The sequence below is a fragment of the Triplophysa rosa genome, unplaced genomic scaffold, assembly GCF_024868665.1.
Source record: "Triplophysa rosa unplaced genomic scaffold, Trosa_1v2 scaffold411, whole genome shotgun sequence".
Lineage (NCBI taxonomy): Eukaryota > Metazoa > Chordata > Actinopteri > Cypriniformes > Nemacheilidae > Triplophysa > Triplophysa rosa.
Genome location: NW_026634412.1, coordinates 49,209 through 73,746, shown reverse-complemented (window position 1 = coordinate 73,746; position 24,538 = coordinate 49,209). Strand labels below are relative to the sequence as shown.

General features: G+C 45.1%; 1 protein-coding gene across 9 annotated transcripts in view; it reads right to left on the bottom strand.

Annotated features, from left to right (window-relative positions):
* The window catches only part of LOC130550728 (frizzled-7-A-like), a 51,999-nt gene extending 29,976 nt beyond the window's left edge, over positions 1–22,023 (bottom strand). For 2 of the 9 annotated variants that reach the window (XM_057328229.1, XM_057328230.1), the window contains exons 1-8: positions 16,752–16,927; positions 11,516–11,639; positions 11,099–11,239; positions 9,997–10,183; positions 9,705–9,841; positions 9,020–9,203; positions 8,771–8,935; positions 947–1,090 (exon numbers count right to left, since the gene is read on the bottom strand). In XM_057328229.1, coding sequence (XP_057184212.1) covers positions 947–1,090; positions 8,771–8,935; positions 9,020–9,203; positions 9,705–9,841; positions 9,997–10,183; positions 11,099–11,134 — 853 coding nt within the window. In that variant the 5' untranslated portion in view covers positions 11,135–11,239; positions 11,516–11,639; positions 16,752–16,927. Of the gene's footprint in view, positions 1–946; positions 1,091–8,770; positions 8,936–9,019; positions 9,204–9,704; positions 9,842–9,996; positions 11,240–11,515; positions 11,640–16,751; positions 17,019–19,866 lie in introns of those variants that run through there. The other 7 variants (XM_057328225.1, XM_057328223.1, XM_057328226.1 and 4 more) reach the window with 7 other exon arrangements.
* Between the last annotated feature and the right edge of the window lie 2,515 nt (positions 22,024–24,538).

Below are 24,538 nucleotides of genomic sequence, written 5' to 3'. Positions count from 1 at the left end.
GGCTGACACGCCCAGGCCTGTCACCGTCGCTTCGTTGAGATTGTGACAGGGCACCGTGTTATGGCGTTTTCCATTGGAACCCCATCTGTCGGTTCGACACAACGTCGAGAGACCGACAGAAAGGGAACGTCTCGGTTACGTTTGTAACCTCGGTTCCCTGATGGAGGGAACGAGACGTTATGTCCTCTTGCCACAACATGTGCTGTCCACTGCAGCAGTCGTGAGAGGTCTCAGGCTCCTCAGATCTAAGGTGAATGAATGAGGCATGCCGTCTCCCTTTTATACCCGGATATCCAGGGGCGGAGTCCGGCATGCAAATTTCATTCGCCAATTTTCATTGGCCTTTTCTAGAGAAGTCGGAAGCGATTGGTTCTCAAGGACGAACCCCATCTGTCGGTTTGAGACAACGTCTCGTTCCCTCCATCAGGGAACCGAGGTTACAAACGTAACCGAGACGTTATACATTAACAGCACCTAAGCAAATAAATTTAGTTTCTTAGAAAGTATTTGTTTGTATATTTTATAATGTAATACATAATGTAAGATGACATTTATTCATCTTTATGTTTTTTAGGGTCACTAAGTTTTTACATGTTGCCCCAATATAAATGTTGCTTTATCGGTCTAGACAGGAGATTCAAACAAACAATGCAAAGTTGCCACACAAAGCCAGGATATTTGCGGAAATCATATTGTTTTACTGTTTGTTGTAATTGGCTTTGTAAATTGTACTTAAGGAGAATTAGCTCACTAAAACTATATTACTGCATGACTTTATTGGCAATCATTAACATTTACTCTTCCATTGTTTCGTATACTTTGACTTTATGAATGATTAACCTTTGACCTGCAGGATGTACCCTACAGTGCTCAGCTAATGGCTGACTCGTTTTTTTGTTATCTCGCTTAAAATACTTGAATAGGCTTAAAGAGGCACACAGGTTACCTCTCAACTCTGGAGGGAGACAGCCTCTGATGTTTCCTGTCTGTGCTTCTTCTGTGTCTGCAGGATCCTGTACACTCTGACTGTAGACAGCCATTGAGCTCTGTTTACCTGGACCCCTCCGACCCATCAGAGGGGGAAGTGGACCTAAGGAGGCATTTTTATCTGTGAAAAAACCTGGCACAGGAAGTGTTTGTCGAACGGTTCCTTCATGCCTTAACTCCAGAAATATGTAAAATGAAAAAAGAGCAGTTTAGTTCTATTGCGTGTGGAGTGTATCTTAAAGGGGTCATATGACACGGTTAAAACGCATAGTATAATTTGTTTTAGATTTAATGCAATCTGTATGATTTAAGGTTCAATAACGCTGTATTTTCCACATCTCCTCTCTCCCCACCTCTCTGAATCGTGCAGATTTTTTACAAACCACATCGCTCTGAAAAGCGAGGTGTGCTATGATTGGCCAGTTACCAAGTCCGTAGTGATTGGTCGAATACTGCAAGCGTGTGACGGAAATGTCTTACCATATTTGGAACATCAGGTTCCAAAGAAATTGTACTGACAGGTACGCCCACCTTACTTGCGTATACATTTGGGCGGTCTTAGTCAAATCATACCACGAACTGATGTAGATTTGTGGGGGTGTGGTTACACGAGGCGTTATTTATCGTATCAGACCCTGAGATCTCTCCACCACACTGCTGTTCTCCATCCCTACTGCTTTGGCTGTTCTAAGACATCATTTAGCTGCAGCCAACCACAAGCTGAAACACACATGAAGAGGTGCTCGGCCCTCAAAGAAGGGTTGTGCTTTTACACCAGTGCTGCTACTGCTGCTAGCATTGACTTCAACCCTGATGTTTACAGTTTATTTGAACTCTGTATGGGGAAATTATGTGTGAACTAATGAGAAAATGGCGTCTGCATTTCCATATAGAAAATGATCAGAAAAAAACTGGACCAGTATAAGTTATTTACTGGAATGACATGTGTTGGATCAAGTTGGGTCAAGATAAAATTCCTTTTGAAAATTTGGTGAATTATTTCTTTAAAGCTGCCATATGTAACTTTATTGCCATATAAAACCAACACATTCTCACTCCCGACTCGTCACATATTTACGCTCGGTCAGCGCCCTTCAGCGTCACTTTTGAACGTGCAGGGTTCCCTTTCTGTCGGTCTCTCGACATTGTGTCGAACCGACAGAATGGGGTTTGTCTTGAGAACCTATCATCTTCAGAGTATTTAGAAAAGGCCAATGAAAATTGGCGAATGAAATTTGCATGCCGGGCTCCTCCCCGGATGTCCGGGTATAAGAGGGAAACCGGCGTGCTCATTCATTCACCTTTTTTTCTTCAGAGCCTACGCATCTGATGAGCTTCTCTACGATCTTTGGTGATCATTTTTCTGCTGGAATCTACGACGTGGACAGCGAACGGTCCCTTCCTGCAGTGACTCTCCCCTGGGTGTCTCGGCAGTTCCGGAGGTGTTCGAGCAAATTTCCTTTCTAAAAGAGCAAATTTCTCCAGCGTGGCATGTCCCGCTGTTCTCATGGGTGCAACACACTCATCGAGGAGGGGGACGGACACGATGCCTGCTTCCAGTATGCTGGGGCAGACATTGTGGATACGTCCTGCCCGCACTGCGGGCGGTGATGATTCAGACGTTGTGTCACGGTTGGCTGTGTTCCCACGGGACACAGCCACCACCACGTTTGCTCCCCGTTCCGTGGCTTCAGGACTACGGCCCTGCCGTCCGCTACGGCAAGCAGCGAGGGTGATATGAGAATAACTGTGAGCGATAATCCGCCAGCCACTGGCTCACGGACCGTTCACACCTCGTCTCGCTCGTCTGACCGTTCCCCAGGAGACGGTCCGCCATCTTATTCCTCAATCACGTATTCGGACACGATGCATGATGATGAGATGTCTCTTGCAGCAGCGGGGGGTGACGTACTGCGATCCAACTCCGACGATTCCTCGGGCTCCCTCCCTCGGGGGGTCGAGCCCAGGAAGAAGTGAGTGTTGGGTTGCAGTGAGTGTTGGGTTGCAGTGCCCGCACTGCCTCTCCCGGCACTCGCGGCTGGCTACATGGCACCTCGGGATTGAGCGCGGCTCCAAGCCGCGCCCGCCCCCAGTGCCGTGTTTACCGTAAGTGCATGAGGAACTTAGTAAGACCTCGAATACCCCCTTTCCGGCACATTTCACGTCAAACAAAGTTCGGTCACCCTCTCTTCCCTCGAGGTTGAGACAGCTGGAGGATACGTCGTTCTCCCCCAGGTGGAGTATGCCACCGTGTCCACCTGGGGGGGTACTCGACATAGACTCCCGTCCAAAGCATGTGGTGTCTCGGCATCTCTGGTGTCGAGAGCTTACATTGCGGCGGACCAGGCTGCCTCCTCTCTCCAAGCTATGGCTCCTGCCAGGCCAGGGCATTGAGAGAGCTCCACGAGGGTAAGACCGACCCAACGCTTATGCAGGAACTCCGCGCGGCCACCGACCTCGCTCTATGGGCGACCAAGGTGACCACGCGGGCCCTGGGTCTGACAATGTCCACACTTGTGGTCCATGAGAAACTCCTCTGGCCGATCCTTGCCAGAGGAGTTGGATAGGGATGGATCCTGCCCCGTCTCTCAATCTGCTGGCCCCCTCCGGGGGGCTAGCGCCCATTTACTCTCAAAAAAGGAGAGTTTCGTCTCTCTCTGGGTTATCACAGCCGCTCCCACCCTCTGCACGACGGTGAACGGCAAACTCGACGTTGCGTCATGGCGAAGCGCAATGTCGAGTATAAACACCAGCCCTCAGCACTCTCAGTCAGACAGTGCGTTGAGCTGCGCAGTCGCCAGGCAGGAAAAACAGCAGAGCCGATCCCCTCCCCGGGGGACCTCCCCCGGCAAGGAATCCGTACTGCTAGCCATCGAACCACCCCCCGGGTGGATGATGAAAAAGATCGTACCATTAGTCCCCGTCTCATTTCTGGGAGCCTGTCCGGCTTCCCAGGCTGTCAGGCTGGCTAGGGAAGACGATCCGTCTCGGCTACGCGATCCAGTAGCCTCACGCCCGCCAAGTTTCAGGGCATCCGATATACCTCAGTCAGAGGCTAGGATGTTCCCGTACTTCGGGCCGAGGTCGCCACCCTTCTGGTGAAGGGAGTGATCGAGCCCGTCTCACCAGCCGAGATGTTCAACGGGTTTTACAGCCTGTACTTCATTGTCCCCAAGAAAGGCGGGGGGTTGCGCCCTATCTTGGGTCTGTGTGTTCTGAACAGGCACCTACACAATAGCTGCCTTTCAGGTTGATCACGCAGAAGCACATCCTGATGTCCGTCAGGTGTCAGGACTGATTCATGGCAATCGACCTGAAGGATGCGTACTTCATGTCTCGATCCTCCCTCGACATCGGCCGTTCCGACGGTTCGCGTTCGAGGGACGGGCATATCAGTGCAGGGTCCTCCCCTTCGGTCTGTCCCTGTCTCCACGAGTCTTTACAAAGGTCGTGGAAGCCGCCCTCCTTCCCCTTAGGGAAGGAGGTGTGCGGGTACTAAACTATCTCGATGACTGGCTCAGTTTGGCGCACTCTCGAGATCTGTTGTGTACACACAGGGACCTGGTGCTCCGTCACCTAGATCGGTGGGGCTACAGGTCAATTGAGAAGAACAAGCCCTCCCCGGTTCAGAGCGTCCTCTTTCTCGGTATGGAACTCGACTCTGTCCTCATGAGCGGCCCCGCTCACCCCCCGCGGGGGGCGCGAGACCCGCGACGAGGAAGCCCGCACCCACGCTGCCTCCCAGAGGCAGTGCGACTGACTACAGAGCGGCCCGATCAGTGTTGAACTGTCTGAAGCTTTCAGACAGTCAGCGGTCCCCCTGAAACAATTTCAGAGGCTCATGGGATACATGGCATCCTCGGCGGGGGTGGTCCCCCTCGGGTCGATGCACATACGACCGCTCCAACACTGGCTACAGAGTCAAGTTCCTTGGAGAGCGGCACACCGGCAGCAGGCGTATGGTTATCACGCTTTTCTGCCGACACACCCTAACCCCCTGGTCTCCATGACGTTCTTGGGGTTGGGGTGCCGTGTGCGGGCCCCCGCCTGCGTTGGCATTTCAACTGCCTAGAGTTGTTGGTTGTGCTACTTGCATTGAGGAGGCTACTACCTCTCGTGCAGGGCAAGCACGTGCTTTCTCAGTCTTGATAAAGACGGCTTTCCACATGGCACTCACCTCCAAGAGGGTAGGGGATCTGCAAGCACCCTCCGTGTCCACAGATTGCCTAGAACTCGGGCCCGGGATTCTCACGTTATCTTGAGACCCCGCCACGGCTACGTGCCCAAAGTTCCCACCACTCTCCCGAGAGACCAGGTGGTGAACCTGCAGGCCCTCCCCACCGGGGAGGAAGACCCAACCTATCCGTGTTGTGTCCAGTACGCGCACGGCGCCTCTACTTGGACCGCACGCAGAGCCCAGAAGCTCTGAGCAGCTCTTTGTCTGTTTCGGAAGTCAGCAGAAGGGAGGGCTGTCTCCAAACAGAGGCTGGCGCACTGGATCGTGGATGCCCTCGTTAGGGCATACCGATCTCAATTCGCCCCTGCCTGTTGGGAGTGAGGCACACCCCTCATGGGCACTGGCTCAGGGTGCCTCTCTGGCAGACATCTGCAGAGCTGTGGGTTGGGCTATGCCCAACAACTCCGTGAGGTTCTAATACCTACGCGCGGAACCAGTGTCAGCCCGCATCCTGGCAAGGTGTGGGACCGGCAGCCGGTAGGGCGTACGCCTGCGGAAGCCCTTCCCCCTCCCGGGGGAGCAGTGGCGATCCCGCCTCACTTCTTTCCCAGTAAAGGTAAAGAACAGGCATTCCATCCATCACTAAGCACCCTTCCAGGGGACAGGCTGGGCAGAGCAGCCCTGCCCCCTTAGGCCGGGGAACAGTTGAGTTATCTCCCACATAGCTCTAACCGGACCTAGTGCTCCAGACGTGGTAACCCCCCCTCCGTGGGCTGTTCCGTCTGATGTATCCTCATGTTTGGTTCCCACCTTGGCAACCCATGACCTCCCCAGGTGGACTCCCACCTTGCGGTTAACTCCTGCAGTCCGCACATTCCTCCCATGAGTTCTCCCCTGATGGTGAGACCATGTGGTGTCTCCACTAATTCCTCCCTATGGTAGGTAGTGGCCTCTGCAGCGTTTTTTCCCCCGGGGGGAATAATGCTTACCCAGTGGCCCGTACGGTGCCGGGCGGCTTCTCGCCATTTAGAGAACTAGGCCTCCGCCCGTGACGGCCGGTGACAGGGGTTTCCCAACTTTGTGTAAAGCTCTGGGTCCCCCTTCCTCTCCACTGGAGGGTCATAATTTCGCGTTAGCGTGTTCGTCTGACTCGCCCAGTCCAGTCAACGTCGCACAGAGACTGTGACGCGGCTCAGTGCTGTGGCGTTTTCCAGAGGAACCCCATTCTGTCGGTTCGACACAACGTCGAGAGACCGACAGAAAGGGAACGTCTTGGTTGGAGGGAACAAAACATCCCCCTGATGGAGGGAACGAGACGTTGTGTCCCTCATGCCACAACACTGGCCGCCCACCCCAGCGGTCGGGGGAGGATGCTTAAGGCTCCTCAGACCAAAGGTGAATGAATGAGCACGCCGGCTTCCCTCTTATACCCGGACATCCGGGGAGGAGCCCGGCATGCAAATTTCATTCGCCAATTTTCACTGGCCTTTTCTAAATACTCAGAAGATGATAGGTTCTCAAGATAAACCCCATTCTGTTGGTTCGACACAATGTCTTGTTCCCTCCATCAGGGAACAGAGGTTACATCCGTAACCAAGACGTTCTCCTTTGATGTTGTTTTTCGATGTGAAGGGCACGTGAATTTCACCGTCATTATGAAAATGTATATTAGATATAATTTGCAATGATGATGTTTCGGGGTTTAATTTAAGTTTAATGACCAGGATAATTGCGTTTACATGACACTATTCAGACAGTTTGAGCAAGTAATGTAACAGTTTATTTATCATAATATAAAACACATAATACAAGCAGTCACAATGTCGTTCAAAAATACAGATATTCCAAGGGTACCAATGTGAAACTATCGATTTGTATGAGGAACAGATGCGAAAGCGATCACCATCCACCGGAAATCACAAATCCAGTGAAGAACGACGTTAAAAATTTGCCGCCAGAGGAAGTTACGTCAGCTTCGATGCCATTGGCTCTCCTGTGTCTCATGACCGATTGCGTCATTTCGTTGGCTTTGAACGTGAAACGGTATTGGCTCCCGCAACCGACTGCATCTAGCTGTTCCGGTTTATCGTTTGAATGGGAGCCGACTTCATGTATTCACGGACACGCACGGCATCTTAATGTAAAGTTATTGTACGGCTTTGGTGCAAAAAGGTCTGCGAAACGAGTTGTTTGTTATATTTTGTAATGCTTTTGGTCAGTTTGTTCAATACCTGTGACTGTACTTTTATTTGCGTGTTGTGTTTTATATGGCTGAGAAGTGGTTAGGGTTAGGTTTAGGGTGAGGTTGGGTGCTACAAAATATTAAAACCATAAATAATTATGAAATGCTAAGAATTGAACGCATATCGGTCTGGAGCATTTAGAAAACAGCAACGCAGTTCCCTGTTCATCGAAAAACGATGCCAAAGGGGTACCCTGCATGTTCAAAAGTGATGCCGTGGGGTGCTGACCGAGCGTAAATATATGACGAGTCGAGAACGGGTTGATAAAATATAACATTGCAGGGGTTCCATGTGTTGAAAAAGATTTCCTGTGAAATCTGACCCAAAAGCTCAAAATATATAACATAATTCATGTTAGCAAAGTGCTAACATATTAGCATATGCTATGTCATGCTATTAACATGCCAAAACATTATAGTAGCATGTTAACAACATGTTAAATTATGCTAATTCATGCTACATCATGTTAGCAAAGTTTATTTATGTTAACAATATGCTAAAACATGTTAATTCACGCTAAAAAAATTCTAAATCATGCTAGTATGTAAAAACATACTAACAATGTGATAAAAAAATGCTAGAAATGTGTTTGAAACTTGAAGCTTCTTAAGGTTATTTTATACAAGGCTTTTTCAAGTCAACTTCAAAGTCTGTACTGTGTTCAAAATGAACTGACATTATTATAAGCCTGCCATTGTGAATTGTGGTGAGATAAGGAGAATGTTTTGAACACTAATTCTACATGTACATTTTTTACTTGCTAACTGATAAAAAAGTTACGAATTGTAGCTTTAATGGTAACCTCACCCATCAGAATAAAAATAAGATTATTTAAAATGCAATTATGAAAGTACATTTGAACCAACAAATATTCCTATAAAGATATTTTAACATTCTTGATTCCAAATGATTGTTGATGTTCGTGCATCAGGTCAAGGTTCGAGCAGGTTATTGTATGTAGTCATCACTTGACCAGTTTGCAATGCTGCACTGCTATCAACTTTTAACAGGTTGAGTCATCAGATATTTGCGCTTGAACTCCAGGTGTTCTTACAGTACGTTTTATCAAGTCTGTTTTTAAATGTTTGACACCTGGTTTTGATTTTGTTTTTTAAGACCTCAGTTGTGCAGAAGGCATAACATTGATATTCAATCAAAATCACAAAAAATTAAAGATAAAAAACACCAAAAAAATTTTGGCACACAGTTTTTGTCAAGCCTCATCACACGACCTCCTGTCTCATGAGTCATAATATTTCGGTCTGTCAGTACTTTCTCTGCAGTACAGTATGTGCATAGTTTTTTGTGATCAGCAGCCATGCTGGCCGGGTTGACCCTGAATAAGAAAGTAAAATACCATTACCCCTCTTTTCTGGAGCATTGGACCAAACAACACGCCCTAGGTCCATCTCTATAATCCTGCACTTGCTGTTAGAGGAAGGGTCCTGTCTTTTTTGGAGGGCCTCTTTTGTAAGCTCCTTGTCACCACAAGGCTTACTGTTTTCAGTGAGGGTCCCATGCAGTTCATCTAAAATGATGACATTGATTATTGCATTAAACTAATTCATTATGCTATTTTATTGTTAATAGCTCATAATATGATATTGCCTACCAGCTAGTGCAGGGATCTCTGTGATTTCTGTTTGTGGAGGCAGAAGGACCAGCACTTTGCTGTGCACACTTCTATCAGGGTGTTTAACATGCGTAGTCTCAAGTGTGATGTCAGGGAGATGTACTTTTAGTTCTCGTTGTGGTGAAGTCTCACAGCTTCCCATGTTGATTGTTTTCGGTTTATTCTTCACGACAAATCAGAAACAATCACTTATTGTATCTACTTCTACATAATAATTTCTACATAGGTAAAATGGAATTTACATGTGTCTTACAAAGGTGTTGTTTCCTGAATGAAATGTTTTTGAGGTAGCCCAAAATATGGTGTATGTGGTTACTAAATTAAATAAATAAATAACTAAATAAATGTGACTGAACGAGTCACTAAATTAGGTTGCTTAAGTTAAAGTGTTTTTTTAGGGTCTGGTCAGGTAAAATGATTCTCCTAAAGCTGCAATCCTTACTTTTGTCTTTAGATTGTCTTTAGAAGTATATTATTATTATTACTGTGGATTGGGGTAAAGGAGTTTGATGACAAGATGATATTGAAAAAATGAAATTGCTTAAATGTATTATCTCTAATGTTGATCTAAAATAAAATATTTTTTATATTATTATATAATATATTTATATAATTATAATAATTTATTTCCCTGAACTGTAATTACCAAATATTGAATCATTACCATTGTTAAAGTGCTAAAGTCAGAAGCTGAGTTGAGCATTGGGTTTGTCTTAATGTGAGGTAAATGAGAGATAGTGAGGCTGCGATCTGTATCTGCTGTCACTCTCCTCATCTGAGTTTCACCGCCACAATGTCTGACTGTAGCAAACAAAGTTCAGAGAACATAGATATATTTACAACTTCTTGTTTGTATCCAGACATCATATAATACCTGATTTTGAATGTATCATTACTATTAAAGGATATTGATTTAATTAATCTCTTGTAATTTCGTTGTCATCTTTGAATCTTACTCTGGTGAAATCCTTCCATGTGTCCACCATAATAGTTGAGCCTTGAGAGTGGGCAGCTTTCCAAAGATGAGTCTACATACACTGACCTCAGAGTGCACATCTCTCCAACATCATTTTTATTTTCCACCAGACCTAGTTTCTTACGACCATTAAGATCCCTAGTGTGGTCAATGAAATCTGGGAGAATCTGTAAAATGTCAAAGAATTGTCTTGAATTGTCAAACAATAGTCTTGAGTTGATGGAAAAATTTTGTCAAATTCTGCCAAAAGCATAGAAGAGAATGAGCATCGGTTATTGACCCACTGTCTGATCCAGGGGTTCTGTCTGAACAACTGTTGTCTCAGGGATTGGGCTCATGGGAGCTCTGCATATGTCAGCCTCTGTCCTCATACTCTGTGTTATCTTCACTTTTGGCTTCTGTTGGCCTTTTGTCTTAAGGGACATTTGTTCATCTGGAATTATGTTTGATATAGACCTTAGATTAAAAATAATGAAACTGTATTTCACAGAAAGCATATAAGCTGTTGATAAAATGAATGTCAATGAGCTTTTGTCCAGTAAAGTTAGAATTGTTTACATTTAAATATTTGTACTTGTGTGATCAGCAAAAATCCAAACATCATTTTTTCAGTTCTATCAGATGAATAGAGTGCATTCATAAACTAATCTCTGATATGCGTTTCATAAAGATGTACCATCTGAAGCATCTCTTGCTTCACAGGATGTTGTTTGTCTAAACAAAGTTTTTGGATGGCCAACCCTTATCTGATTGTTACTGTCATTTGGGTCCGATTTCATAAACTCTACCTGGTTCCTCATAAATTTTCGCCTTGCTTTGTATGTGTATCAAACCCTCCGTTATGGGTGGTAGAGGTTCAGGACGGGCCCTGTTGGGCCGAGGAGAACAGAAGAAATGTGGCTTGTGTCTGACTTGTCCATCTGTCTCTGCTGACATGTAATTCAATAATAGATATTTATAGTATATAAAGGAAAATATGCATATACATGTAAACATGAAATTAACCAGTTTTAAAGTAATAGTAAATCTTATCTTTATTTAACTGTTAGTATCATTTTTTTTTCGCATTTCATTAGCTTTACCTGAGTCAAGATGAGTTGTCTCCTGGCCTTGTACATGTAACAAACCTGTTGTTATGGGAGGTAGAGGGCCCAGGGTTGCCCTGCAGGGTCGAGGGGAACAGAGAAAATGTGGCTGGTATGGGACCTGTCCTCCTTTTCCTGCTGAAATACAATAATATAGAATTTCTTAGGTATATACAGTATATGTGGACAAAATCATTGGTACCCTTGGTAAATATGAGCAAAGTAGGCTGTGAAAATGTATCTGCATTGTTTCTCCTTTTGGTTTTTGAAAAATAGAAATAGAAATAATATTTGTGTTTGGAATATGGGAGAAATATTGTTAGTATTTCACAGAATGACACAAAAATTATAATTTTACCTAAACACATAAATAGTAAATTTATACTGCCATATCATTTTGTAGACTTTGCTCACCTTTACTCTGGCTTAAATGATAGCACTTTTCTCCTGTTGTCTGAGGCTCGTGGATGTGCTGGCTGGCATGTTTAGTATCTGGTATTAAAGGGTGTGTTACACCGGCAAAAGATCCAGCTATTGACTGAAAGAAACAAAGAATCACATGTAAAGAGCACCTGTGTTTGATTTCACTTCTTGATGATTTTTCAGGCTTTCGAAATATGGAAATGTTCCACATTATCTATCTGCAACAGCCTCTTTTAAAACCACTCAAACATGATATTCATTTATTTGATGATGTTCATTTATAAGGTGATTTGTCATTACTAGTATGATGGATGTTTTCCACACAGCCTCGCCTTTGTATTCAATGTCAGCAGATAATGCAAGTGAATGTATTGCTTGAAGTCACACTGGAATTCATTTGGATGAAATACCTTGAGCTTCTTTCAAAAGAAGAGAACTCAAATGTTTTGATCTCCCGGGTTGAACATTTTACAATACTAAAAAGAAGTGCCAGACCTTCAACAGTGGGATCAACAATGTTTTGTAACAGTGATTAATTATTAAACATTTCTTTGCATGTTATGTTCGTGATTATGAGCATTATTTGTCTCCATTTTTTCCAGGTGGTGGTGAGGATGACTACAGTGGCCATTTTTCGGTTTCTGTGGCTCTTGAGCACACCTGTGTTGGTTATGTTCTGCCGCAGTATGAATGTGACGGAATGATTGCACACAGGCCACCCACATGGAAGACGCTTTTCTCTGGAAACCCTCAAAATCCCTGTCCAAACCCTCATCTCTGTGAGGTAAACACACTGATTACTACATTCAGCTCTTATCACTTCAATTGTTCCCCTTTTGGCCCAACAGGACTGCATCAACTTTTTGATGTTTTTGAAGTTACTCCATTCCTTCAGATCACTTGTTATTTGTGTTTTTCACAGTTTTTATTTGGCTGGTTAATGTGGGTTTATGCTTGGATGATAGGAGCTAGTCTTGGACATTGTGAAAAGGAGGCCACCATGTTCTCTGTCATGAGAAAACACAGAGACGGCCCAGATGCGGTGAAAAACAAACTTTATTCCAAACGGCAGATAAGGAACAGAGTAGACCCGACCGCGAGCGTTTCAGCCCGAGGTGGTAAGAGGTGACACTGTCCGTGGATGCTGCAACAGAGACCCGGCCGCGAGCGTGCCAGCCCGCGGTGGTGAGAATCGAGGATCCCAGAGGGAGTAGAGCACGGCGGAGAGGACGGAGGATAAGAACCCAGAGAAGGAGAGTCTGGTTGAAAACTGGAGTTCCTCACTCAGTCCGAGTGCAGTGGAGAGAATCCGGAAGTGGGTTCCGGCGGGAAAGAAGATCGCCGATCCTCCGGGGAACCACTGGACGCTGACGGCTGCAGACGAACTAGATGCCCACGGGAGCTGCCGGGAGACAGGAAGGATTCGAGGCGACAGACAAGGTAAGCAGAAATTGCTACGAGACAAGACTAAGACAGGACTAGACAAGAACTTCATCAGACGTGCCACGGCAGCGTCTGGGTCAGTCTGAACTGGCTACCTAGAGCAACGATCAGACAACGGACGTGAGACACAGAGGGAAAAATATAGGGGAAACATAACGAGATGTAAGGATAGTCAGGTGTGGGGTAATTACCGGGAACGAGTGCTTAATGAGAAATAAAGTAACAGGCGTGTGGCCGTGGAGTGGAAATTTACTTGAGCCGTACGGCCACTGGGTTAACCACCTTGGTGATCCGGAATGGCCCAATGAACCTGGGTGCCAGCTTATGGGAAGGCACCCGGAGAGGAAGGTCCCTGGTAGAAAGCCATACGCGTTGACCGCACACATAGGCAGGAGGAGAGACCCGGTGACGATCGGCCGCTGTCTTAGTCCTCAGGGAGGTCTGGGCCAAGACCTCTCTGGCCTTCGTCCACGCCCGGCGACACCGTCGGACGAACGCCAGAGCTGAGGGAACCGCAGCGTCGAGTTCCTGGGAGGGAAATAGAGGTGGTTGGTAACCAGACGCACACTCAAAAGGGGACATACCTGTGGCTGAGGCGGGCAGGGAGTTGTGAGCATATTCTACCCACGAGAGCTGTTGGCTCCAGGAACTGGGATTGTTGGATGTCAGACAGCGGAGTCTCCGTCCGAGCTACTGGTTGGCTCGCTCACACTGCCCATTGGTCTGAGGGTGGAAACCTGACGACAGACTCGCTGAGGCCCTGATCTGACGACAGAACTCTTTCCAGAACCGAGAGGTGAACTGAGGACCCCTATCGGACACGACGTCGACCGGAAGGCCATGGAGGCGGAAGACATGGTCCACCATCAGTTGGGACATCTCTCGGGCAGACGGAAGCTTGGGAAGAGGGATGAAATGGGCCGCCTTGAAAAATCGGTCCACCACTGTGAGGATAACAGTGTGCCCTCTAGAGGGGGGAAGGCCAGTAACGAAATCCAGAGCAATGTGTGACCATGGCCGGGAGGGGATAGGGAGGGGGCGTAGCAGACCTGGGGGTGGGCGGCGGGAGGTCTTGCTTTGCGCACAGACCGGGCAAGCCAACACGAACCGTCTGACATCGATGGAGACCGATGGCCACCAAAACCGCTGGCGCACAGACGTCAGGGTTCCCTTAGTTCCTGGATGGCCAACCAACCTGGAGGAATGGCCCCACTGGAGGACCTCCCAACGCAGCGATGCGGGAATGAACAGCCGACCCGCCGGACACTTCTCAAGGTGGCCCGCGCAGTCACCTTAGTCGCCCTTAGATTGAGGTCGGTGGCGGTGCGGAGTTCCTGCATTAACCCTGGGTCGGTCGTACCCTCGTGGATCTCTTTCAACGCCTTGGCCTGATGGACCTGCAGGATGGCCATGGCGAGGAGAGAGGAGGCAGCTTGGCCCGCGGCAGTGTAGGCCTTCGACACCAGCGATGCCAAGGTCCTACATGCCTTGGACGGGAGTTTCGGTCGACCTCTCCAGGTGGACGCCGCCTGCGGGCACAGGTGCACCTCGACAGCACGTTCCACCTCGGACACGTCGACGTAACCCCTAGCCGCCCCACCATCGAGGGAAGAGAGAGCGACGGAACCGGTCTGATGTGTACGCGCCAAGAAAGGGGCGTTCCACGTCTTCGTCAGTTCCTCATGCACTTCCGGGAAGAATGGAACCGGGGTTGGGCGTGGCTTGGAGTCGCGCTCAGAGCCCAAGAACCACGTGTCCAACCGTGAGCGCTGGGGGAGAGGCACCGGAGTGCACTCTAACCCAATGCACACGGCGGCCCGGGAAAGCATGGCCGACATCTCGACATCCGCTTCCTCCTGAGCTTGTCCCCCCTTGGGGGGGAGCTGCAGAGAGTCGTCAGGATCGGATGCCAGCAATTCGCTCACCGATGCTGCGATGGACATCTCATCATCATCACGCATCGTGTCCGACTGCGTGAAGGAGGATGCTGATGGTGTGGCACCGCCAGCTAGGGAACGATGAGGCTAGCGAGACGGGGTGCGAGCGGTCCGCGAGCACTTGGCTGACGGATTAGCGCTCGCAGAAACCCCCATATCACCCTCGCCGCTCGCCTTGGCGAACGGAATGGCCTTAGCCATCCTCGTCACAGCCCGGGAAGCATGCGAGGTGGTGGCTGGTTCTCGGGAGAAGACAGCCACCCGTGACCGCAACGTCTCTATGACCATCTGCCCGCAGTGCGGGCAAGATGAGTCCACGAAGGCTGCCTCAGCGTGTTGGACCCCCAAACACCTGACACAGACAACGTGCTTGTCCCCTTCCTCGATGAGGACACCGCACCCACAAGAACAGCGGGACATGCCGCGCTGGAGAAATTAGCTCTTTTAGAATGCAGTCGGTGAGTCACCGTCTGCAGCTCGAACACCTCTGGAACCGCCGAGACGCCCAGGGGAAGTCGCTGCAGGAAGGGACAGTCCGCTGCACCACGTCGTAGAACCGGCAATGTAGATTTTGCTAAGTAGCAAGAGTTGAACTTCATCAGCGAAGGCTCCGAAGAACAAAAGGTGAATGAATAATGCACGCCGTCTCCCTTTTATACCCGGATGTCCGGGGCGGAGTCCGGCATGCAAATTTCATTTGCCAATTTTCATTGGCCTTTTCTAAGTAGTCGGAAGCGATTGGTTCTGAGGGACGAACCCCATCTGTCGGTTCGACACAACGTCGAGAGACCGACAGAAAGGGAACTGTTTGTTCTGTATGCATGTTCTGTGGGAATGTGTACAAAATGGTATAATCTGAATGTAATCGGGTTCTAAATGTTCATACAGAGTTTTGTACTTTGTCTGCTATGATATATACAGGAAAGAGGCGAGTTTGTCACAAGCTGTGTTAGTGTGTTTGTGCACCAGCGTGAAGAAACAACAGTGAGTTGTTATTAATTCATTTGTATGGTTGTGTAAAATGTTTGTGTACAGTGTTACTGAAGCAATTATTAGTTAAATGGGGAATTCATGTTTAACATGTGCGTAATATATCGACCATTCTGAAGAGTTGAATATGTTGTGGAGATTTTACTTTCATGTATTTCTTATGGAATTGCAGCAGCTTACTTTTTGTTTTGACACTCTTGTGTTTGTTTATTTTCCAGCAGGCTGCTACCGTTGTCTATGTTAGCCGTACATTATTCGATGGTTGTAATCAACGCTCTCTCTCTGATTCCCAAATTGTACCAAAATTAACGCTACACAGATTAAAGTATAGTCTGGAATAAAAGACCGTTTTTTGACTTTTTCATCCTGTGTCCGGTGCCATTGCTTTTGCACGGTCCTGGCCACATATATATATATACAGACGTGCTCAAATTTGTTAGTACCCTTACAGCTCATTGAAATAATGCTTCATTCCTCCTGAAGAGTGATGAAATTAAAAGCTATTGTATCATGTATACTTGCATGCCTTTGTTATTTCATAGAATAAAGCACAGAAGCTGTGGAAAGAGGTGAATTATTGCTTATTCTACGAATATATTCTAAAATGGCCTGGACACATTTGTTGGTACCCCTTAGAAAAGATAATACATAATTGGATTATAGGGATATTTTAAACTAATTAGTTCCTTTAATTAGTATCACACATATATCCAATCTTGTAATCAGTCATTCAGCCTTTTTAAACGGAGAAAAGTCTAAATACTACAATACTAAACGTTGCATCATGTCACTGTACTAATAGAATATTGCAGTTGTTTTAACATTTCTCACCACATTCTTAAAATAATTGACTATACCTGCATTTTTCCATAAGCCAAGATAGCTCCGGTCAGGTCTTGCAGTGTGTGTAGATACTCTACTTCCTGTTTTGGGCCGGTAGGTGCCTTTCTCTTCCTGTTAACCTGGCAGGTTTGGTATGACAAGGCTAGGTCCTCTGAATAGAGAATAAGCGGCCCTCTCCGTGTACTGTAGGTCTTAGGAGGAACTGGCTCCATGCCTCCAAGAAACTGACCACTGCCAGTAAGACGAAGAAGTGGAGGCTGGGATTTCCAGTTGAAATAGTCCTAGTGAACAAAATAGAATGGGAATTACAAAATGTTTACATTGTTGTGTTCAAGTGTGTTGGACATATAGACAGGTATATAAAAAAAATACCTCTGGTTCATAACAGACCTCCAGTCTTCCATTATGACAACTTTCACTTGGCACAATTTGACCAAATCCACGACTCAGCAAAGACAAAACAAAATCTTTCATTGTGGTGTTGATTATGTTTCTTTGAAAGAATGCTGAAAAAATTTATAAGTACAGATCTTTATTATAAAAGTGTTCAGGTACCCTATAAATGTGGTTTATGGTAACTTTTTTGTTTAGGTCAAAAATGAATTAATATATCTAAATTTATCTTAATACTTTGCCATATACAAAAAAAAATCATTTTTAAGGTCAGGTCAAAATGGTTTGTCAAGGTAAAAGCTGCACACTTTTATATATTACATGATAAGCAGTAAGTTATTATAATACATTTATTATAATAACTTATTCAAGTTTTAAAGATTTGGTCAAACTTTTTTATTTAAAAAATAAAAATTTGATATATTTGCATATCCATTCCCTGCACCATTCTGTACACTATCGCTCTCCTACCTCTGTTTCTTCCCCAGCACCCCTATCCTCAGGGACCATTTCTCTCTTATTATGAATGCATTTGATGTTTCTTCAGCATCCCCGCCTGCTGCTTTAACACCACTCCGAAATCATTTCAGACCATGTTACGAATGTCTCTGTTTCCTGACCCTTGCTGTTGCTAAGCTCTCCACAACTCCTCAGCAGAGTACTGTTTTCATGTTGCCTTGGTTGCAGCCAAGAAAATTACCCCCTCTTTGTCAAGCCAGCAGTTTTTGCAAACTCACCATACCCATACAAACAAAAGGAAGATGATTGACTTTTGCAAACAACCTTTTGTTAATTACATGCATTGGGTTTTCAGAGAGCTTAACGAAACAAGTCCCAAATCCCATCCTGTCAAAAGCTCAAAATAACATATCCCTTAGAATGCACAATAAGTGTTTTTGAATATTGACACAAGAAATATAGTTTACACACAAAAACACCATCAATCAAATAAACGGTATAGAGGAGATTAGGTTGATAGATACAACTAGCATGAGACCTGCAGAATGTCTATGATGATTTTTGTCCTTTTTTTATTGGTTTCTGTGCTTTAATGTATGTAGATCTGCAGCAAGTGTAAACAGCTGATCACGCTTGAGAAATATTTAGCATCTTTGTCTTATTTTATTAGCTAATACATCAGTTATGCTTCCTGCAGGAGGATGTTACGTTTGAACTTCACAGTTTACTGTGGAACAGAATTCAGCAGCCTGCTGTGGGTTCCTTTGAGCAACAACATCCACCAACATATATCCTCTTGCCTTCTATTACATGGTAAATCATTTTATTACTGAAATCATACTTGCTAACAGTGAACAGAACTCTGCCAGGCCACCTGCTGGGCTTATTAGGTGAAATGTTGTGGACAAATTGTTAGGGTGGTTAACATAGTCCTACCCCACCCTCTCTGAGCTGACTGAGCATTTGCTTTCTTCTCAACTTTCTGCTCTGAAATAAAAGCTATGAGCTCTTGATTAAATACACAGCTTGTACTGTAAGCATTCAAAACTTTGTATTTTTTTCCAGATAATAATAATGCAATATCGTTTGAGTATGAGTTATAGAATGTAATTTATGAAATCACAACTTTATGCATTATTAAAAAAAAACATTTTGATAGGTGTAATTGATGTATGAAAATAATATAATTTAAACGCTGTAGTTTATCAAAAGCCTGCATGTGACAACACATCAGTCCCCTATGGATGGCGCCAAATCACAGGACATCATTTCAACAGTATTTGTTTACAAATTGATAAAATAGCATCACAAACCAAATCTAAAATAAAAAATGTGCATAGACCATTTACACGTTAAAATAATCACTCATAGAGGTAAAGATTTTCCAATATATAAATGTAAAAAAATAGTCTAGAATTTTATGATTTTATCCCTTTCTGATGTCGTTCCTTACAATAAATTGTACATTTTTACAGAACACACTATGTGCTTTATCTTGATACGTCTTGTTCAGAATCTTTAAAATGAAGTTAGTATAAAAGCAAACTAGGCTACGCAAGGGAAAAGCTCTTAAAACCCGGACATAGGCCAACCGAATTAAAGTGAGACAATTTGTTAAAAATCTAATCATTTTATTCAGCGAAACTGTAAAGATACAAAGGTCTCTTACCAAATTTAAAAAATCAAGTAAAAAACAGCAAGATTACTTTCATAAATACATATATTCTTTAAGAAAAGGGCGTATTTACACGTTAGTTTAAAGGGAGCTAAATTCACAGCTGTAAACATGCATATTACAATCCCAGTCCTGCGTATTTTACGGTCCATTTGTGCCAAAGAAGTATGCATGATTGCCAACAGATAGCTGCGAAAGTTATACAAGTCCATAGTTAAAACAAGGGATGGTAGCCTACATATGAGGCAAGTTCCAAATTTCAGGTACAGAACCAGCCGGAGCACGGCATGAAATGCATACGTCACATCTGTAAATTATATCGCATTACACAGAAATATAGTCGAATGTCATATATAAGCAAAACCCATAGTTAAGACAGACTCCATAACACTGTTTTTGAGGTCATGCGGTCCGTTTCCATTGTGGAAATTGTTAAGCACATTATAGTCCATATCATTCAGTCGACGAGTCACTTTTTTGTGTAATCACAAAATTGGTTACGTCTCCGCTTGAGACACGTATCTCTGACTAAAGTTGCATGATCATTGACACAATTGACACAAACTATCAACATTCGTCTTTTTCTCATACAGTTGTCTCACCTTGGTTGCTATTACTGAGTCTTTTATAAAATCTGCGCCAGGACTGCAGCGTTTTCCCAGACCATATCCAAAAACCAGAGGTGATTCCTACGATCATGGTCATCAGGTATTTGATCATGAAGACGGTGAAGTCCGGAGACATGGGGGCGAAGTTATTGACCGGGCAAGGCACGGCAAAACGCTTACACGTTTGCATGTGCCAGGTCTTCTCCCATTGCTCGCGAAACGCCTGCTCGTAGAAATAACACGCAATGACGATAGTAGCAGGAACCGTGTAGAGGACGCTAAACACACCGATGCGCACCATCAACTTCTCCAGCTTCTCCGTCTTGGTTCCGTCGTGTTTCATGATGGTTCTGATACGAAACAGGGACACGAACCCAGCCAGGAGAAAAGAGGTGCCGATGAAGAGGTAGACAAAGAGGGGCGCCAGGACGAAACCACGTAGAGAGTCCACGTTGTAGATGCCAACATAGCACACCCCAGTGAGGAGATCACCGTCCACTTGGCCCATGGCAAGAATGGTTATGGTCTTGACCGCTGGCACAGCCCAAGCAGCAAGATGGAAATACTGAGAGTTGGCCTCAATGGCTTCGTGACCCCACTTCATTCCCGCAGAGAGGAACCATGTAAGAGACAAAATGACCCACCAAATAGAGCTCGCCATGCCGAAAAAATAAAGGATCATGAAAAGAATGGTGCAGCCCTCCTTCTTGGTGCCCTGGGCCACCGTCTTGTAACCATCATCATTAAACTTGTCAATGCAAACGACTTTGTCTTCAAGGAAGAAACCCGCGGCGTATGCCACAGCCACCATGAAATAGCAACCGGAGAGGAATATAATGGGCCTCTCGGGGTAACGAAACCGTCTCATATCCACCAAGTACGTGAGAACGGTGAACAGTGTACTAACGCAACACAAAATAGACCAAATGCCCACCCAGAGCCGACCGAATTTGACCTCTTCCTCTCGGAAATACATAAATCCGTTGGGCTTGGTGGGCTCGCACGGCGCACCGCAGTCTTTTTCGCCCATGAAGTGGTACTTGAGATAAGTGGGTACTTTAAGCTGCAGTGGACATGTAAATTGGTGGCTGGGTCTGTCCACTTTCGGTTGTAATGTGATCAGTTCGGGAACGTAGGGCGTCGGGTCCGAGGTCGGGCTTCCAGTGTCGGACGTGTTCTGGCCCACGCATATCTCTGTCGTGCCGTGGACCGGGAAATTCTCGCAGCGGAGTCTCTCGGGCCACTGGAAGCCAAACTTATTCATGAGGGCCTCGCATCCCTGTCTCGCACGCTCGCATAAGGTGCGACATGGTGGGATGGCATGCTCGAGCACCGTGCACACCGGCGCGTACATGGAGCAAAGGAAGAACTTAAGGTCCATTGAGCATTGAACTTTGACTAGGGGGTAAAACTGGTGCACTTCCAGTCCGGCGTCCTCCTGGTTGGTGTGACCCAACAGGTTAGGCATGATGGTTTGATTGTAGGCGATATCCGTACAGAGGGGTATGGATATGGGCTGACAGAAGCCGTGCTCGGGAATGGAGATCCCCTTATCTCCGTGATACTGACCGAAGGTCGGCTGTAGGGCCAGGCACAAAAACAAAAGAAAATGCTTGAAAATCCCATAACAGTGCTGCATTTTGTGGAAATGCGTCATTTACTCGATTCGCCCCAATAATGAAAAATACAAATAAAGCCTCCTAAAAGTTTTTTCCTCAGCGCAATTCTCTCCCACCGGTTTTATACAGGACCAAAATTTTCGCGTATCGCTCCGATTCGTCAACAATGCGACACTCGAAGTCCAAAAGCAATCATGTTAGGCAAATAAGCAGATTTCTGAGGAAAACCCTGACAAAAAGTCGTTAAAAAGTAAAAAAAATCACGAAGACTTGTTCGTAGAGTCGCACATACATCCAAACAAGAAGATCGTCTTTTTTTCTTCAGGGTTGCGAGAGAATCACCTCAGCGTTACTTTAAGTTTTCAGTCCGGCTTCGGCGGAATTTAAAATTGTACTGTAAAACTCAAGAAGGAAGTCTTTTTCCTACTCTCGTCTTCTGCCTGCTGTGTAAACGCGCTTCTCACTGACTGGAAGGTTTGAGCGCAAGTGAGGCTCACATTCAATTATGTGCAGTCGGTTTCCACACACCCCTCATTCACATTGACTAGCCTTCGTTGCGGGGCGCCTTGAAACCAAGACATTTTTCGACCAATTACAGAGTTTGTTGTCTTTCGGGTATTGCTTTGTTTTGGTCATTGGGTGTAATTGCGGAGGGTCTCAACTATGAAAAACTTTCCTTCTTTGGCAATGTGAAAAAAAATCTATACCCAAATTTAGTGCACGCAAAAAATCCAAACCTTACACATTACCAATTCTCCGTCAAACTCATTTTCATCTTATATTTAAACGTTTCAACAGATAATGTAAAGATAAAATGGGGTTACTGATGTAGGTAAATTTAGTGGAAAAAAACGTGTCCAATTTATGATTAGTTTTCTTGCAATTGACAAAGTATGCTAAATAAATGTTGCAGAATGTGATCTAATGTGAGCAAAATTTCAGATGAATGCACAAATTCCTCCCACAGTGCATAAAGTTTACTTTGTTTTATTAGTTTATTAATTCACTCACTCACATTCTTTCCTCGATACTAACATAATTTATATTGCAGTATTATCTTTGGCTAATCTTCTGCTAATGTAACATTATTATGTTTCTTTTTAATATAAATTATTCTCACCCGTGGTGGGAGGGGACCATCAGCTAAACAGTTTGGAATACATAAGGATTAAGAATGCAGAGTATATGCCACATAAAGAGTACCCCCATGTAAGGAAAAAGCAGCATTTGAAGAGATTATGGGAAAACTACAAGAAATCTGTTTTTTTAGAATCCAGTTTTAAAGAAGAACATGAATAATTGCCTAAACACAGTTTCGGCAATGCAGAAATGCAAAAAAATCACAGCTTGTTAACATACGATTAATAATAGTCAGAGACCAGTGGTAGTCAGAGCTTTGGCTTATTAAATTACTTATCTTAATCATGAATAAGAAATCTTTTCTCCTCTGAAGTGTGTTTTAAAAATAGATCTGAGCTCTATAGGAGCATGCCTGGTTACTCAATATGTAAATGTGAGGGCTGAGGGAGATGATCTGCTCCATGGACTTCAACATCAATCACACAGAGCCCAAAGCTGCTGCCTGGTTATTGAACGGCATGGCATGCTTATTCTGATTCTACCACCACAGCCCTTCTGCATCCCATGTTTGATCATCGAGAACATTCACTCAATCTTCCATAAAACATACAACTTAAAATCTAGATGGACGTTTTTTTTTCCAGTTTTTTGGGCTTAGGTCACATAAATTGGGTCAGAAAAGAGTTGTGCTAATGTTCGTTTAGTAGAAAGAAATCACCTTGCCTTTATGATTCCTGTACTGATTTTGAAACAAAAATTTTAAGTTTTTGACAATACAGGGTTGAAATGGCATGGTGCTCTTTTGGAGTGATTTGTAATATAATTTGTTTTTTAATATACTCCCTTTGCAAATCGCATAGATTGTAATGCTTAGTATGCGTAACAATACCAATTATTTGCAATGAAACGGTTGTAAGATATAGTATATTGTGGCGGGGATGACATTGAGAAAAGATCTAAATGATTTACAATGAATTGGATGATTAGAGCAGTTCGGGTAGTTTATATGAGTTTTAGTGGACTTCATAGATATTTGTGGTTTCCCACTGGACCTTTATTAGCGCTCACTCTGCTCAGTGTAACATTTTTACACTTCAGCTATTGCAGAGCAAGAGGTATGAAGTAGCTGAGAACTGAGAGGAATAAAAGTAACATTTGGTGAAATAAAACTGTACTGTATTGTCACGAGTGTGGGTGGTGGGTGAGACAGTGACAAGGAGAGAGGACCCAAACGCAAACAGCGGATAAGGGGTTAACAAGACTTTTAATAAATAATTAACCAAACTCAAAACAAAGACCGACGTGGGGGTAAACATAACAAAACAGAGAAACAAAAACACAATTAACTAAACTGACAAGACTAAACTAATAACACATCACAAAGGAACACTTCAAACTAGACTAACTAACTAACAAGACAACTCACCCACACGCCACAGTGCAACATAACAGTACAATGATCCGACACCAGACAGAGAACACAGGGGCATTAAATAGAGGGACAAATCAAAGGGGAACAGGTGTGGGGCATAAACTAATAAACAACCAATAACGAGAGATACAAAAGGGCGGAAAACAGACAAGGACCGGAGAGAGTATCGAAGGCCGACAGGGTCAAAATGACTCTCTCCACACATAACAAGGGATCCTGCCGTGATTCTACCACAAGATCATGACACGACGAGGCAGAATCACGACAGAACCCCCGCCTTAAGGAGCGATCTCCTGACGCTCCAAAAGGCATAAACAAGACAAGACAATGACAAAAACCATAATACAAGACATGACAAAAACATGATACATAAAAAACCAAACACTGACATGGCGCCGGCTGGAATGCCGGCTGAACAGGACACGGCCCTGGCTCGACGGCCGGCTCGACTGGACAGGGCGCCGGCTGGATGGCCGGCTGGACAACACGTGGCGCCGGCTGGACAGTACATGGCGCCGGCTCGATGGCCGGCTCG